The sequence below is a fragment of the Emys orbicularis genome, chromosome 9, assembly GCF_028017835.1.
Source record: "Emys orbicularis isolate rEmyOrb1 chromosome 9, rEmyOrb1.hap1, whole genome shotgun sequence".
NCBI lineage: Eukaryota > Metazoa > Chordata > Testudines > Emydidae > Emys > Emys orbicularis.
The window spans coordinates 49961611-49978224 of NC_088691.1; the positions used below are offsets into that span (position 1 = coordinate 49961611).

Below are 16614 nucleotides of genomic sequence, written 5' to 3' on the forward strand. Positions count from 1 at the left end.
GAACAGATGCCATGTGGCCTGGCTGTGCCTTCACCATGACAGCGGCAAACTGAGCGAGGGGCTGAGTCTACACTTGCAGGCTGTCTGTTGGAGGCATGGGGGAGGTGCGCAGCACAAATACACTTTCACCTGCCTTTGTAACAACTCTTTTCCCCCTGCCTGCAAAAATTCTCAGCCTCTTCCTGGTTTGCTGGTGCTGTCCCGGAACACATCCCTCTGACATCACAGATATGAAAGGCTGGTATTTGAAACAAATAATCTGAATCTAGTATTTGATGTGAGAACATGTTGCAGTCTGGGATATCTTCAGCAAACTAAGAGGTAGCCGAGAATTCCCCAGGGCAGGGAAAACCTGTTTATAAAGGTAGATTTCTGTGATGAATGTCCCTTAGCTGGGAAGGCACTGGGTCCCCGGGACCCCTGTGTAAAGTCAGATGGTTTAGTTCTTTCTCACCTGGGACTAGGCCCCCAGCCTTCCTGTTTATCTGGCAGTCCTACACTGCATCCTGCTAAATAGAGGAGCCAGGTAGAAGGCTGGGGTGCAAGGCAGGGAGATGGCACAATGACAAGCCTGTAGTGTCAGCCTCAGACTGCAGATGGACGACGAAGGAACAAGGACAAAGGCCACGGTGGGCATGGCTGTTCTGTGGCACCTGTTGCTAGAGATGTCCATTGTTCTGGGAGGGCTGAGTGCAGGGCCCAGCGCCCCCATGGCCTGGCTGGCGGAGCATACATCTGTGTGTGTGTTGATGGCAGGGGCTGGGTTGTAACATGTCAGTAACCTGGGTACACTATGCTGTGTAGACATGCCATAAGATGAATTCAGCATGGCTTTGGAGTTCACCTTTAAGTGGGGACTGACTGGCTAAGCAGCAGTTCTGCAGAAAAGGACCTGGGGATTACAGTGGATGAGAAGCTGGATATGAGTCAGCAGTGTGCCCTTGTTGCCAAGAAGGCCAACGGCACATTGGGCTGTATTAGTAGGAGCATTGCCAGTAGATCGAGGGAAGTGATTATTCCCCTCTATTTGGCACTGGTGAGGCCACATCTGGAGTATTGCGTCCAGTTTTGTTCCCCCCACTACAGAAGGGATGTGGACAAATTGGAGAGAGTCCAGTGGAGGGCAACGAAAATGATTAGGGGGCTGGGGCACATGACTTATGAGGAGAGGCTGAGGGAACTAGGGTTATTTAGTCTGCAGAAGAGAAGAATGAGGGGGGATTTGATAGCAGCCTTAAACTACCTGAAGGGGGGTTCCAAAGAGGATGGAGCTGGCTGTTCTCAGTGGTGGCAGATGACAGAACAAGAAACAATGGTCTCAAGTTGCAGTGGAGGAGGTCTAGGTTGGATTTTAGGAAACACTATTTCACTAGGAGGGAGGTGAAGCACTGAAACGGGTTACCTAGGGAGGTGGTGGAATCTCCATCCTTAGAGATTTTTATGGCCTGGCTTGACAAAGCCCTGGCTGGGATGATTTAGTTGGTGTTGGTCCTGCTTTGAGCAGGGAATTGGACTAGATGACCTCCTGAGGTCTCTTCCAACCCTAATATTCTATGATTCTATGAGTCTAATAGCTCTGCATTTCCGGAACAGGGGAATTCTCCTCCTCAAATACGTCATTGATGGATAGCTTTTCAATAACAGGAAAAAGCAGGCTTAAAGATTCAGGCAACATGTACAGCTATTCCCCATAAGGGGCTGCTAGTGTGACTGCAGAGACCTTCAAATTAGTCACTGATCTAACCTCTGTACCAGTCAACAGGTCGTTATCCTTCTGCAACCTATGGAAATGGGTTTGGGCTCTGTCCGTGTCTAGTGGATAAGAGTCCACGTCACAGACCCCATTGCAGCTGGTACTGACTGGCCACCTTGCTGGCAATTGTAGCAGAGCACCCAAGTAGTGAACAGATTTGGAGACTAAACTGTCTTTTCACAGATACCACCCCTCCCCCCACCTCTACAGCAGTTACATAGAGAGGGAAGCTGGTACAGCCACTGCTTTGTTCCGTATTTAGTCTGTGGACAAATAAGAAATTTGGCTCTAGATCTGTCAATTCATCCCCTTTTTATGGGCACTAAGAGCATGATCTGAAGCTTATTAAAGTCGAGGGAAAGACTTGACAAGATATACAGTTTAAAATAAAACTAACCATAACCACAGGCATCATCCTCTACGGGGGTAGCCTAAATTCTCATCTCAGTTACTCCCAGGTAAACCCCTTGCAGCCACTGGATTTACTCCAGATGTACCTGGGTGTAAATGAGAGCAGAATCTGAGTCGGTGTCAGTAAAGGCTTGGAACTGCACCAGTAAATTTGTTCCTATAATTGTGATTGACTACCCATAGAACCAAAAGGAGCCAGATCCCAGTGTGGGAATTAGTATAGTGGAGTTATGCCAACACTATGCATACACTAGCTGAGGTTCTGATCCAAGATGTCATGAATGGGGGAGGATACTGAAGAATTCTGAAGGGCTCATTAGATGGTTAGGGAGTGTATTGAAAAGAGTAGCATTTCCTTCAATATTATAAACACCTACGTGCACCCACTGTCTATAGCTCTTCCTTTCCTGTGATCTTTGTAGCCTCTTCCTGGCTCACCCTTGTGGCTGTCATGGTGACAAATAACACAGATGAGAACAATAGCCAAATGTTGATGAGAGTACCACAGGGATGCTGAAATACACAAGTGAAAGCCATGCAGCAGGGGCTCTCCTGGCCTAATCTGATGAGAACAAAAATGGAATCAAATTGGCTATTAATTTGGAATACCGATATTTCCTTCTGCTCCCAAAGATGCAGGATTGGTGGGGGAAGGAGGCATGCAAGGGGACTCTGAATTGCAGCTAGGTTATCACCACAAGGACTTCTATTCAAGAGCACTTTGTGGTTTTTGACCTCCTATAAGACACGACTGGAACAAACAGCCACTCGTTATCAGATGAAGTATGTTTCACTCATTTTAACCAATTCCACCCCGTCTATCTACATTTGCAGTTTAAAGAGCTGTTTATTTTAATCGTATTTCACTAAAAAAAGGCAACTCCGCAGAATCCACTTGTAGGCAGGGCCGGCCCACAACATTTTGGCACCTGAGGCAGGGAGCTCAAATGACGCCCCTATGCCCCCTCGCTTGGGACAAAACTTTGAAAGGTCTCAATTCTGCCTTCTTCCTGTTCTACTCCTCTCATGGTACTGCTCTGCTACCTACCCCAATAAAGGAGAACTAACAACTTAAAATGCCTTGTTCAAAACTTTTAAGTAACACTTAACTTTCAAACACCTGAACAGCAAATGTAACTTTTCTTGTCTGCATAGTAAACACTGGCATTTTTATCTGTTTGAATAATCAAAGTGGTGCTTTCCGTGTCTTCTTGGTTGCAAAGATTTGAACTGCTTCCTGAAGGCCTACAGTCTGGGCCAGCTCATGCTCTATTGAGATGGTTGCAAGGCCGACCAGCCTCTCTCTCCTGGGTCATTGTGGAGCGTAGATGTGTTTTTATTAACTTCAGTTTGGAGAAGCTATATTCTCCACTGGCAACTGTTACAGGAAGTAGTAGAAGTATGTGCAGAGCAACAAAAGGATTTGGAAAGAGGGTGGTCATCTTACTTGTGCACATATATTCCAGAACAGCCTTTGGAGTTGATCCTGCTGAAATGTATCTTGAAAGGGCTTTCAGTTCATCACCTAAATCACTTGCATCAATATTGCGCATGTCGTCATGTGTCAACACTGTCTCTAGTGCCCTGCATTGCTGATGTAGGTCTTCTTCAGGTATAGTGAGGAGTTTTGGAATATCATACAACATCCCAAATATACTGCTGTGTTCCTTGAGCTGTATGAAACGTTCTTCAACTGACTGTATTGCACAATCTAGCACCTGGTTAAAGAATTCAACTTTGAATTGTTGTTTGGGGTCTCTTATGGGATTATCCCGTGCCTCGTAATCAAAATGTCTTCTTCTTTGGTGATTCTTGAATGGGTGGGAAAATAGCTTCAGTGTGAAGTTCCTCTGCCAACTTCTGTGCACTCTTCAGAACATTTTGAAATCCCTCATCTGACCGGCATGACTGTAGGTATGACTTTGCTTTGTGCAATTGTTCCATTGCTCCAGATATATCAAGGTCAACACCTTGGAGTCTCTTGCTTACAACATTTATTTCAAACAGTATGTCATGCCACAACACTAAGCCACACATAAATTTGAAGTTATGTATGTTTCTGGTGATTCTATTTCCCTCTGCCACTGTTCTCCCACAAACAGTTCCTGTCCTAGCATTATCCTCCATAATGGCAACTATGGCATCATCTATCTTCCCAACTTGGTGTTTGATAGGCTTTATCGCCTCGACTCGACTTTCCCATCGTGTGGTACTCAGTGGTTTCAGTGTCAGAGAGGATGTTCCCAGATGTTGCTTCAAAATTTGCCATCAATGAGCTGATGCAGAGAAAAATACATAGATGCTTTGAATTACATTAAAAAATTCAGCAGCCTCTCTAGAAGCTGATGCTGCATCACTGACCACCAAGTTCAATGAATGAGAACTGCATAGGACAAAAAAAGCTCGAGGGTTTAACTCTCAGATCCGTGTCTGCACTCCTCTGTTCTTTCCTCTCATGTTGGCACCATTATCGTAGCCCTGACCTCTCATGTCAGCTATCGCAATTCCCGTATCTTCCAGCTTTTTAAGAAGCACATTTGTCGTACCAGCTCCTGTAGTATTATCAATGTCAATAAATTCTAGAAAATGCTGACAGTCACCATTGCAGGGACATTTTCACTAGGTTCTGTTGTTGTTACAAAACGCACCATTAAAGTCATTTGTTCCGTATGGCTGATGTCAGGTGTGCAGTCCAGAATAACAGAGTAATATCTTGCTGACTTCAGATCTGCCACAATCTTCTGTTTGACTTTAGTTGCCAGTAACTGTATGATCTCATTTTGAATTGTTTTTCCAAGATAGTGGGGTGTACATTTCTTGGGTGGTGACTCTTCTTAGATGCTCCTGGAATACAGCATCAAACTCAGCCATCAACTCCACAATTTTAAGGAAGTTTCCATTGTTTGGCACATACAGCTGATCTGAAGTGCCACGCAGTGCTAGGTTTTGGGTGGCAAGCATTCGCACAATGGCAATGAGCCTTTTCAGAACATTTTGCCAGTAAAGAGACTCTGATGCAATCTTCTCTTGATGCTGATCATCTATGGTGGCCTTTAACCTTAGTCTCCTCTCAAGCTCTTTCCACCTATGGAATGCTCTCTGGTGATTTGCTGCCTTCTCATGGCATGCCAGATTTCTAGCCAGATTTTTCCAGTCCTTTGTTCCTGTAGAACCCAATGTGGCTGGAACATTAGACTGGAAGAGTTTGCAACAAAAACAGTATGCAGCATTCTGGATTTTTGAGTACATAAGCCATGGCCTCTCCACTTTGTCACCATTGGGGATTTCACGCCAGTAATGTGTTGGATGGAAACTTCTATTTTCATTGTCTTTGGGGAACATGAAGTTTTTCACTTGCTGTGGCCCATGCAGTACAAGGAAGTCCTTCAGGCTACTGCTCAAGTGGGTCCACAGTCCTGGATCATCTAGACTTAAGGAACTAACCTCAGCAGCAGCTGTTTCTTGCGCCTCCACCACACTCTTCTCTGATCTACACTTTTCTTCAGGAATGTGCATGGTTACATCCATTTGAGATGGAGATATGGATGCTGCAGTAGCTGCCAGGTCACCTGCATTCTGACTATCTGGAAGATCAGGCATCTCCTCACCACTCACATCCTCACTGGGGCCGGAAGGCTCACCGTGAACATTTGTGTCTATGTATCTCAGGAGAACTCCTTCCTGCTTAGATAGAAAAGCTTCCTTTGCTTGCTTTCTTTTTCTGAATGCTGCCCCAGAGGGGCGTTTTCTTCTTTCACTCATGACTGCTGTTCTGTGCCAGCTATAGTGGCTCTCAACACTCAATTGAAGGGGACAAATAAGCAGGCTGGTAGCAGGGCCTGAGTGAGGGAAGATATCAGCGTCTTAAGGGCCTAACTGGCTCCTATTACTTCAGTTGACTGCCTGTTCTCCTCAAGTGGGTTCAGGGAAGCAGCAGGAAACGAGAAGTTCCCTGAGAAGCTGGTGTTAATCAGTCCAGGCTCCTGGGGGTGCTAGAGAGGTACATAAGAGGCTCCTCCTCCTCTCTCTCCTTTCAGCTCCTGTTGCTTTCTGTTATTCCCTCTCACCTTTTCTCCTGCCTGCCTGTTATATCTCTTGTGCCCTCCTTCCTCCAGCACAGCACTCCACCATCTCTGTGCATCTAGAGCAGAGAGAATACGTATGCACCAGCAGCAGACACAATTTTCTACATTCTGGGTCCTAGTGGGGCCCCCCCACAGTCTGGCACCTGAGGCGGCCGCCTCAATTCGCCTCATGGTAAGGCCAGCCCTGCTTGTAGGTCCCTTTTGGTCACTGGGTAGAATTATCACGGGAACCCATTGTTGAAATTCACGTGCTGTGTAATGGAGTGGAGTAAATGGAGAGGAGAGAAGAGGAACTCCAATGTAAAAAGCAAGAGAGACTCCTCCTGAATATGTCTCTAGCTCTCCAGTGTCTCAGGTGCTGGTGGCTTTGGAAGTACTCTGAAGGCAAGAGGTGGACTCTCTGCAGCAGAAATGCTGCACCAGCCAACGCGTGTTTCATAAGAAACATAAGAACATTAGAACGGCCGTACAGGGTCAGACCAAAGGTCCATCTAGCCCAGTATCCTGTCTACCGACAGTGGCCAATGCCAGGTGCCCCAGATGGAGTGAACCTAACAGGTAATGATCAAGTGATCTCTCTCCTGCCATCCATCTCCACCCTCTAACAAACAGAGGCTAAGGACACCATTCCTTACCCATCCTGGCTAATAGCCATTAATGGACTTAACCTCCATGAATTTATCCAGTTCTCTTTTAAACGCTGTTATAACCTCCTCAGGCAAGGAGTTCCACACGTTGACTGTGCGCTGTGTGAAGAAGAATTTCCTTGTATTTGTTTTAAACCTGCTGCCCATTAATTTCATTTGGTGGCCCCTAGTTTTTGTATTATGGGAGTAAGTAAATAACTTTTCCTTATCTACTTTCTCCACATCACTCATGATTTTATATACCTCTATCATATCCCCCCTTAGTCTCCTCTTTTCCAAGCTGAAAAGTCCTAGCCTCTTTAATCTCTCCTCATATGGGACCCGTTCCAAATCCCTAATCATTTTAGTTGCCCTTCTCTGAACCTTTTCTAGTGCCAGTATATCTTTTTTGAGATCAGGAGACCACATCTGTACGCAGTATTTGAGATGTGGGCGTATCATCGATTTATATAAGGGCAATAATATATTCTCAGTCTTATTCTCTATCTATGTTAATGATTCCTAACATCCTGTTTGCTTTTCTGACTGCCTCTGCACACTGCATGGATGTCTTCAGAGAACTGCCCACAATGACTCCAAGATATTTTTCCTGATTCATTGTGGCTAAATTAGCCCCCATCATATTGTATGTATAGTTGGGGTTATTTTTCCCAATGTGCATTACTTTACATTTATCCACATTAAATTTCATTTGCCATTTTGTTGCCCAATCACTTAGTTTTGTGAGATCTTTTTGAAGTTCTTCACAGTCTGCTTTGGTCTTAACTATCTTGAGCAGTTTAGTATCGTCTGCAAACTTTGCCACCTCATTTTTTACCCCTTTCTCCAGATCATTTATGAATAAGTTGAATAGGATTGGTCCTAGGACTGAGCCTTGGGGAACACCACTAGTTACCCCTCTCCATTCATAGTTTGCTTTCTTACGAAATGACATTTCCCTGAGCACATCCAATTTCTTGTCCCTGGCTCGTTTCCTTTTCACTCCTGAAATATGTTGAATAAGATAATTCCTCTCCCCTCTTGTATGGCTGTGTTTTCCTTCAGACCACCTTCAGGCAACAGCTTCTCTGCATGGCTTTGCGCTACCGGTGCTTCACATGGGTTCTGCCTGCAGCTGGGAGAGGCCTTGAGCAGGCTACACCGAACTCTAGAACTGTAAAATGTCTCACCGCCTGCTTGTTAACAATTGCTATCTAAAATAATAGAGTAATGGGAAAATGTTCCTCTCATTCGGCTCTGAGGTTTAGTGAGACAACGCCATTGTGCTGTGCTGCTTCTCTTGTATGGCTGGGAGAGGGTCAAGTTTCCGGGTCATAGGTCACCTTAATAGCACTGCAAGGGATCTCTGGCCGTAACTCTTCAGCATTGAGCTGTCCATCGCCGCCCTCTGGCAAAGCACATGGGACTGTGCCCAGTGCTGAGCTCATGGTTGTGGAGTGCTTATCAGTAGCGCTAACAGAACAGGAAGATGAATGCTGCTGGTATGACTTCTAGGGGGCACTTGCTTCTGGCAGGTCAGCCTTGCAGGAAGCTCTGCTGTCAGGGAGATTAGATAACTGACCAACATTCCACTCCCCCAACACACACATGCAGGTCCCTAGGCCGTACAGTGCCATTCAAACTAGATCTAGGCATGGCACCAAAACTTTTGGGGGGTTCATTTAATTTTCAGAATGTGGTATTGTGTGTAGGATATCCATGCCTCCTGGCACATGCTCTAGGCCCTGCATCCTTGCCTCCCTTTCAGATGAATATTGGGCCATAAGTCACTGTGAAGAAGTCCTCCCTCTGCAGTGTGCCAAGTTGTCATTCTGCTGCGACTGCCTGGCTGTGCAGCTTGGTCTAGTGACGTAACAGTAAAGCTGTGTCCACACTGGAGAGGTGTGGAGTACTAGCCAGGGTCTGGGCCCCTTAGGGTGCTGTAACACACTTCACATCACACACATGCTCCCAGCAGGGCACAGAGGATCACACTGCTGTTTGGCTAGGACGTGCATTGAGCATGGCTAACCACCATGTGATCCACTCATGTCGGTTTCCACTGGTGCAGTGTGGGTATGGGTGAGAATCAATGGCATAATAGCCCCACTGGTACAGCTACTCCTCCTACTTCTGTCCCACAGTGCATCAGTCACTGCTTTGGTGGTCTGGTCAGCTTTCTGCACTCTGCTGCACAGGGGTCAAGTGTGCTGGAAGCCATTTAACTGTAGAACTGGGACTGATGTGAGATCAAAGCACATCTAGGAATGGATATGTGTTAAAGTCCCCTGCTTCTGCTCTTGAAGGTGGGGCACCACTTCCCCAATCACTGCACCTTAGTGTAGACTATGCTCTCCAGAGCAGGAAGATGCAGAGCTGCTACTGCACCTGAACTAGGAAAGCTGCACAAACATACAGAGAGAAACTCATCTCGGCTTCTGCCAGCCCCAACTCCGCAGCAAACGTGTGTGAAAATGAATGTTATCCCGTCTTCCTGCAGGCATAACATGGGGCAAGGTCGTGTCTCTCTATGCTGTGGCTGCTGGGCTGGCTGTGGACTGCGTCAGACAGGCCCAGCCAGCAATGGTGCATGCCATTGTGGACTGCCTGGGAGAGTTTGTCCGCAAGACCTTGGTGACGTGGCTGAAGAGGCGAGGAGGCTGGGTAAGAGGTGTTGAATTTCTCATGCTTGCTTTAAATTGTGAATGATTATGGGGATGTTCCCAGTGTTAGTGAAACCAAGAGTGACCCCTTAAGCTATAGCTAGGTTTTTGCAAGCTTCCCTGCCACTGCTCCGCCAACCTACTTCAGTTCTGACCTCCAGTAGTCCTGTTTACACCAGTACTGGCCTCGGCACAGCTTTGTTCCTACATCTCAGTCCTGCCTTGAAACAACTCCGGCTATTCTAATCCTCTACTTCCTGTGCCACTCTGCCAGCCTAACTGCATCCTGCCTGCAAGTACCTTTTCTCTTCCAGTCCTGAGCCTCTTTGGTGCCAGCTGCTAGTGGTCGTGAGAGTGTGCAAACTGCAGGAGTCTTGTAACATGAACAACTGCTGCTGGCCTCTTCGTTCAGTCTCTAGGAAAATTATTTCATCTGTAACCTGCCTGCACAGTTCCAAAGGGGAAGGTTTAGCATGTAAACATCACTTGTTTATGTGGCTATTAAAAACCTCTCACTTCATATCCCGGCCCAGACCCAGCTTTGTGGTGCTACCTGTATAACTAAATGTGTAACTCTCCCTAGTATAGCTGTGGTTGTCGGACCAGTGCTAGCTACCTGCAGTGGATGTGAACAAACCCCTGCCTCTTTTCAATTCCCTGAGCTTAGCAGCCCCCGCATGAGGGGTCAGAGCCCCAGCAGCTGCAATCAGTGGAGTTCCATTGAATTTGTTGAAGCTAGGCTGATTTATACTAGCTGCTGGTCCCTTATTTTAAAAACTAGGAGCTACAAGTCTGACACATCAAACCAATATATTGTATCTGCTGCCTGCACTCTGAGTCGCAGGCTGTCTCTGACATGCGCTTGTCAGCGAGTAGCTGACCCTGGGCTGGAGGAAGGTGACACTTCCCTTTAGAAATGCAGACATGATTTCTTCCGAGCAGTGGACTGCTGCCAATCCTCTCTTCCAGGCTGCACTTGTTTCCCTCAGTGTTCTTCGCCTTGACCTGGGCATTTCTGTGGGAGACGTCCCAGCCCTGCTCACAAACTGGCCAAAACTAAACGGCTGTTCCAGGAGGGCCTTTCGTCTGCTGCCTGCCCTGCCCTGCCATTCATTTGTCTTGGCACTGAATCCGAGTTTCCCCTGTGCACCCGCCTCCTGTCTCATATGCACATACCAGGGATGGGACTGCCAAGAGAGGCCACCGTACTCTGTGCTGATACAGGAAAGCCCGTACGGAGACCTCGGATAGGCAGCTGAAAGACTGCAGCAGGCAGCCAGCTCCCACGCTCCCCCTTCATGGGAGGAAACAGTAATTAACCCGTTAGGGCGTCACCCCACATGGGAGGAGTTCACAGCCTCAGGAATCACCTCCAGCAGGACTCTCTTTACAAAGAAAATCCCCATGGAATATAACAAATTCCAGTTGCTACAAACTAGTAACAGTAAAGAAGAGCAAGTTGCTAAACAATGTTTGCTGAATAGCAGTAAGCCAGCAAAGTGCTGTCACAACGGCTTATCGGAGCCCAGCACGACTGAAATAATGATTTAATTAACAGCTTTGAAACTCTCATTTCCAATGCTTTATCAGGTAAACGCTGGTTAATTTAACACTTGGCTTAAGTACTGTTAACCAAATAATGTTTGGAAAAAGCAGGCACCTTCCAACTTTGAAACATTTGGCTTTCCAATGCTTTGGACTGGGAAAGCAAGTTTTTTCAGGCCAAGCAGGGCTCAGACATGTAGGGGCCCCTGCTGGGAAGAGTTATTAACAAGGGGGTCTGGGAGTGAGGCAATGGTTCCATCCATTGACTGGAGATACAGACCAATGATGTCTCCACCAATGCATTGAGTTGTAGAATAGATGGTATTCTCAGTTAGTTGTGCTGATTGGTACCTTACTCCAAGAGTAACCCTGGCAGAAACAGGCCCTCAGTTGACTTAGAGTATGCAGTGTAGTGTTGGTCCCAAGATGTTAGAGAGACAAGGTGGGTCTGATAAAAGATATTGCCTCACCCACCTTGTCTCTCCAATTCATAGAATCATAGAATATCAGGGTTGGATGGGACCTCAGGAGATCATCTAGTCCAACCCCCTCAAAGCAGGACCAATCCCCAACTAAATCATTCCAGCCAGGGCTTCGTCAAGCCTGACCTTAAAAACCTCTAAGGAAGGAGATTCCACCACCTCCCTAGGTAACCCATTCCAGTGCTTCACCACCCTCCTAGTGAAATAGTTTTTCACAATATCCAACCTAAACCTCCCCCACTGCAACTTGAGACAATTATTCCTTGTTCTGTCATCTGCCACCACTGAGAACAGTCTAGATCCATCCTCTTTGGAACTCCCTTTCAGGTAGTTGAAAGCAGCTATCAAGTCCCCCCTCATTCTTCTCTACTGCAGACTAAACAATCCCAGTTCCCTCAGCTTCTCCTCATAAGTCATGTGCTCCAGCCCCCTAATCATTTTTCAGTGGTAGCCGTGTTAGTCTGTATCAGCAAAAAAAACGAGGTGTCCTTGTGGCACCTCAGAGACTAACAAATTTATTTGGGCATAAGCTTTCGTGGGCTAGAACCCACTTCATCAGATCAGTTTATGCCCAAATAAATTTGTTAGTCTCTAAGGTGCCACAAGGACTCCTCGCTTTTTTTGCTAATCATTTTGTTGCCCTCCACTGGACTCTTTCCAATTTTTCCACATCCTTCTTGTAGTGTGGGGCCCAAAACTGGACAAAGTACTCCAGATGAGGCCTCACCAATGCCGAATAGAGGGGAATGATCATGTCCCTCAATCTGCTGGTAATGCCCCTACTTATACAGCCCAAAATGCCGTTAGCCTTCTTGGCAACAAGGGCACACTGTTGACTCATATCCAGCTTCTCGTCCACTGTAACCCCTAGGTCCTTTTCTGCAGAACTGCTGCCTAGCCACTCGGTCCCTAGTCTGTAGCAGTGCATGGGATTCTTCCGTCCTAAGTGCAGGACTCTGCACTTGTCCTTGTTGAACCTCATCAGATTTCTTTTGGCCCAATCCTCTAATTTGTTTAGGTCCCTCTGTATCCTATCCCTACCCTCCAGTGTATTTACCACTCCTCCCAGTTTAGTGTCATCTGCAAACTTGCTGAGGGTGCAGTCAACGCCATCCTCCAGATCATTAATGAAGATATTGAACAAAACTGGCTTGATACCGGCTGCCAATTAGACATGGAGCCATTGATCACTACCCGTTGAGCCCGATGATCTAGCCAGCTTTCTATCCACCTTATAGTCCATTCATCCAGCCCATATTTCTTTAACTTGCCGGCAAGAATACTGTGGGGACACGATATCAAAAGCTTTGCTAAAGTCAAGGAATAACACATCCACTGCTTTCCCCTCATCCACAGAGCCAGTTATCTCATCATAGAAGGCAATTAGGTTAGTCAGGCATGACTTGCCCTTGGTGAATCCATGCTGACTGTTCCTGATCACTTTCCTCTCCTCTAAGTGCATCAGAATTGATTCCTTGAGGACCTGCTCCATGATTTTTCCAGGGACTGAGGTGAGGCTGACTGGCCTGTAGTTCCCCGGATCCTCCTCCTTCCCTTTTTTAAAGATGGGCACTACATTAGCCTTTTTCCAGTCATCCAGGACCTCCCCTGATCGCCATGAGTTTCCAAAGATAATGGCCAATGGCTCTGCAATCACATCCGCTAATTCCTTTAGCACCCTCGGATGCAGCGCATCCAGCCCCATGGACTTGTGCTCGTCCACCTTTTCTAAATTGTCCTGAACCACTTCTTTCTCCACAGAGGGCTGGTCACCCCTCCCAGTCTGGGAGCTGACTTTGTTTGTGAAGACAGAGGCAAAAAAAGCACTGAGTACATTAGCTTTTTCCACATCCTCTGTCACTAGGTTGCCTCCCTCATTCAGTAAGGGGCCCACACTTTCCTTGACTTTCTTCTTGTTGCTAACGTACCTGAAGAAACCCTTCTTGTTACTCATAACATCTCTTGCTAGCTGCAACTCCAAGTGTGATTTGGCCTTCCTGATTTCACTCCTGCACACCTGAGCAATATTTTTATACTCCTCCCTGGTCATTTGTCCAGTCTTCCACTTCTTGTAAGCTTCTTTTTTGTGTTTAAGGTCAGCAAGGATTCCACTGTTAAGCCAAGCTGGTCGCCTGCCATATTTACTATTCTTTCTAAACATCGGGATGGTTTGTTCCTTCAACCTCAATAAGGATTCTTTAAAATACAGCCAGCTCTCCTGGACTCCTTTCCCCCTCATGTTATTCTCCCTGGGGATCCTGCCCATCAGTTCCCTGAGGGAGTCAAAGTCTGCTTTTCTGAAGTCCAGGGTCCGTATTTTGCTGCTCTCCTTTCTTCCTTGTGTCAGGATCCTGAACTCGACCATCTCATGGTCACTGCCTCCCAGGTTCCCATCCACTTTTGCTTCCCCCCCTAATTCTTCCCTGTTTGTGAGCAGCAGGTCAAGAAGAGCTCTGCCCCTAGTTGGTTCCTCCAGCACTTGCACCAGGAAATTGTCCCCTACACTTTCCAAAAACTTCCTGGATTGTCTGTGCATTGCTGTATTGCTCTCCAAGCAGATATCAGGGTGATTGAAGTCCCCCGTGAGAACCAGGGCCTGTGATCTAGTAACTTCTATTAGTTGCCAGAAGAAAGCCTCGTCCACCTCATCCCCCCTGGTCTGGTGGTCTATAGCAGACTCCCACCATGACATCACTCTTGTTGCTCACACTTCTAAATTTAATCCACAGACTCTCAGGTTTTTCTGCAGTTTCATACTGGAGCTCTGAGCAGTCATACTGCTCTTACATACAATGCAACTCCTCCACCTTTTCTGCCCTGCCAGTCCTTCCTGAACAGTTTATATCCATCCATGACAGTACTCCAGTCATTTGATTTATCCCACCAGGTCTCTGTTATTCCAATCACATCATAATTCATTGACTGTGCCAGTTCTCCCTGCTTGTTTCCCAGGTTTCTTGCATTTGTGTATGGGCACTTAAGATAACTTGCTGATCATCCTGCTTTCTCAGTGTGAGGCAGGAGTCCTCCCCTCTTGCGCTCTCCTGCTCGTGCTTCCTCCTGGCATCCCACTTCCCCACTTACCTCAGGGCTTTGGTCTCCTTCCCCCGGTGAACCTAGTTTACCACTAGTGAACCACTCTAATTGCCTTAGAGTGGCAGATTCAGGCCCTTAGTAATCTAAATTATTCAGATTAATTGCAACAACCTTTCTGCTCCTGACTGATGTTTAAACGTCACCTTGTTGAAGAGTCGTAGATACACACAGGTAGCATTGCTGCATCCAGAGTGATTATATAACAACGAGGGCAGGGCGGCACACACTTCATTGCACACACCAAGGACACCTTACTTCTCTCCCAGTCCCCATAGCAGGGGCTCTGTGTGTGCCCCCCTGCTTTCCCCCTGTGCCAGGGGCTCTGTATGCCCCGCATACCCTCTTATTCCCTCCTTCCTCACCCCTGCCCCATTTTTATTTATTTTCTTTCTGTCAGAGAGAAGTCATTCAGGGTGTCACCATTTTAAATTCAATTGGGGGAATGGACAGAGCTGAGATGGGGGTAGGCATTGCTATACTGGAAGATGTTAATGGTTCCCATCAACTGGTTCTTAGATCTCTAAGCAATTACAGAAGTGGCTGAAGTTGTGCTCTGCTAATCAGATGTCAGGAGCGCCAAGTGTCCCCCATTTCCCCTTTCTGGTTCTTCAATTTCACCAAAATCAATAGACTTCTGCCCATTGATACCAAGACCATTCCATGCAATTTTGAAATTGATGAGATGGAGCATTCAAAAGCTCTCTCTTTAATTTACATCCAGACAAACAAAGAAATGCCATCATCTTGAGTGTAAGACCGCACTTTGCACGGACTATAAGACCCATCTTGGAATGTAGATTTCTCACAATGCTGCACTAAGGTTGCCATTGGCACACTAGCTCTGATTTTCCTAACTCTTATGACATCAGGCACAGATGGCATTAATATAGGGTTTTGCATATACCTTTACATTGTTTGGGATAGTTCATATCACAATTCCCCATGAAGGGCCCAATTCTGCTCCCATTGATGTCAGTGCCTCAACAAGCAGTGCCTTCAATAGGTGCAAACCCTACATCAACCCCTGCTCACCAGAGCTCCCTGTTAAGAGTATTGGAATGCTCTAGGAATGGATTGTTGGGTGTATGAAAAACGGAGGTAATCCTAAACCTGAGAGGCCAGGCTACTGGGAAAGGCAAGGGTGTGGTTATAACATAATACTTTATTTTTCTACACTGCCTTCCATCTAAGAGGCTCAGACAGCTCTTCAAACACTACTGAATTAAACTTCATACTACTTCCATGAGCTCTGTCAGCATTAGCCTCATTTTACAGATGGGGAACTCAAGGCACAGAATAAGGCCCAAACTTCCCACTAGCTTTAGGTGACCAAGTTGAGATGCACATGGGGGCTCATTTTCAAAGGTGCTGAGAGTCTGAAGCCCCCAAAGACTAAGACTGTAGCATTGTGAGAAAATACTGGGCTTGTGTCATAAATTGGGCATCACAAAATCTGTGGCCACTTCCACAACCACTTGGGACATGTTAATTTGCTGAAGGTCACCAGGAAATCTATGGCAGAAGCTGAAAGAGAATCCAGATCTCCTGACTCAGTTTACAAAGCCAGCTATTTTGCATTGCTGGGACAATCTACATTTGAGTTTTTCTCCAAAGATGCAGTTTTCTGTGCAACACAGTCCTGTTCCAGCTCTCTAAAGGTTTTCCACCCTCACCTTTTCAGTGCCAGAAGATTTCCCTTCTAACATGAATTTGCTGTTAGGTTGGTTTCCCCCTCTCTCCCCAGGTCAGCTTACATTCCCCTAACTACTTAAGGATCACTCTGGGCAGCTAGTTTTGAGGTCAGCCCACATGTCTAGGAGGCATCCGTGCCAATGAACACATGTCAACAGACAAAGCTTAAGACGGGGGGGTTGATTTGGCCAACTGAGATCCAAATAAAACATTAAGGCAAGAGAAAAAGTAAAAGCAATCTGAGCTGAAATTAAACAGCCC

At 46.5% G+C, this 16614-nt stretch overlaps 1 protein-coding gene across 2 annotated transcripts in view; it reads left to right on the forward strand.

Annotated features, from left to right (window-relative positions):
* Positions 1–16614, forward strand: part of BOK (BCL2 family apoptosis regulator BOK) — a 36388-nt gene that overhangs the window by 18098 nt on the left and 1676 nt on the right. For both annotated transcript variants that reach the window (XM_065410890.1, XM_065410889.1), the window contains exon 4: positions 9376–9539. In XM_065410890.1, coding sequence (XP_065266962.1) covers positions 9376–9539 — 164 coding nt within the window. The remainder of the gene's footprint in view (positions 1–9375; positions 9540–16614) is intronic.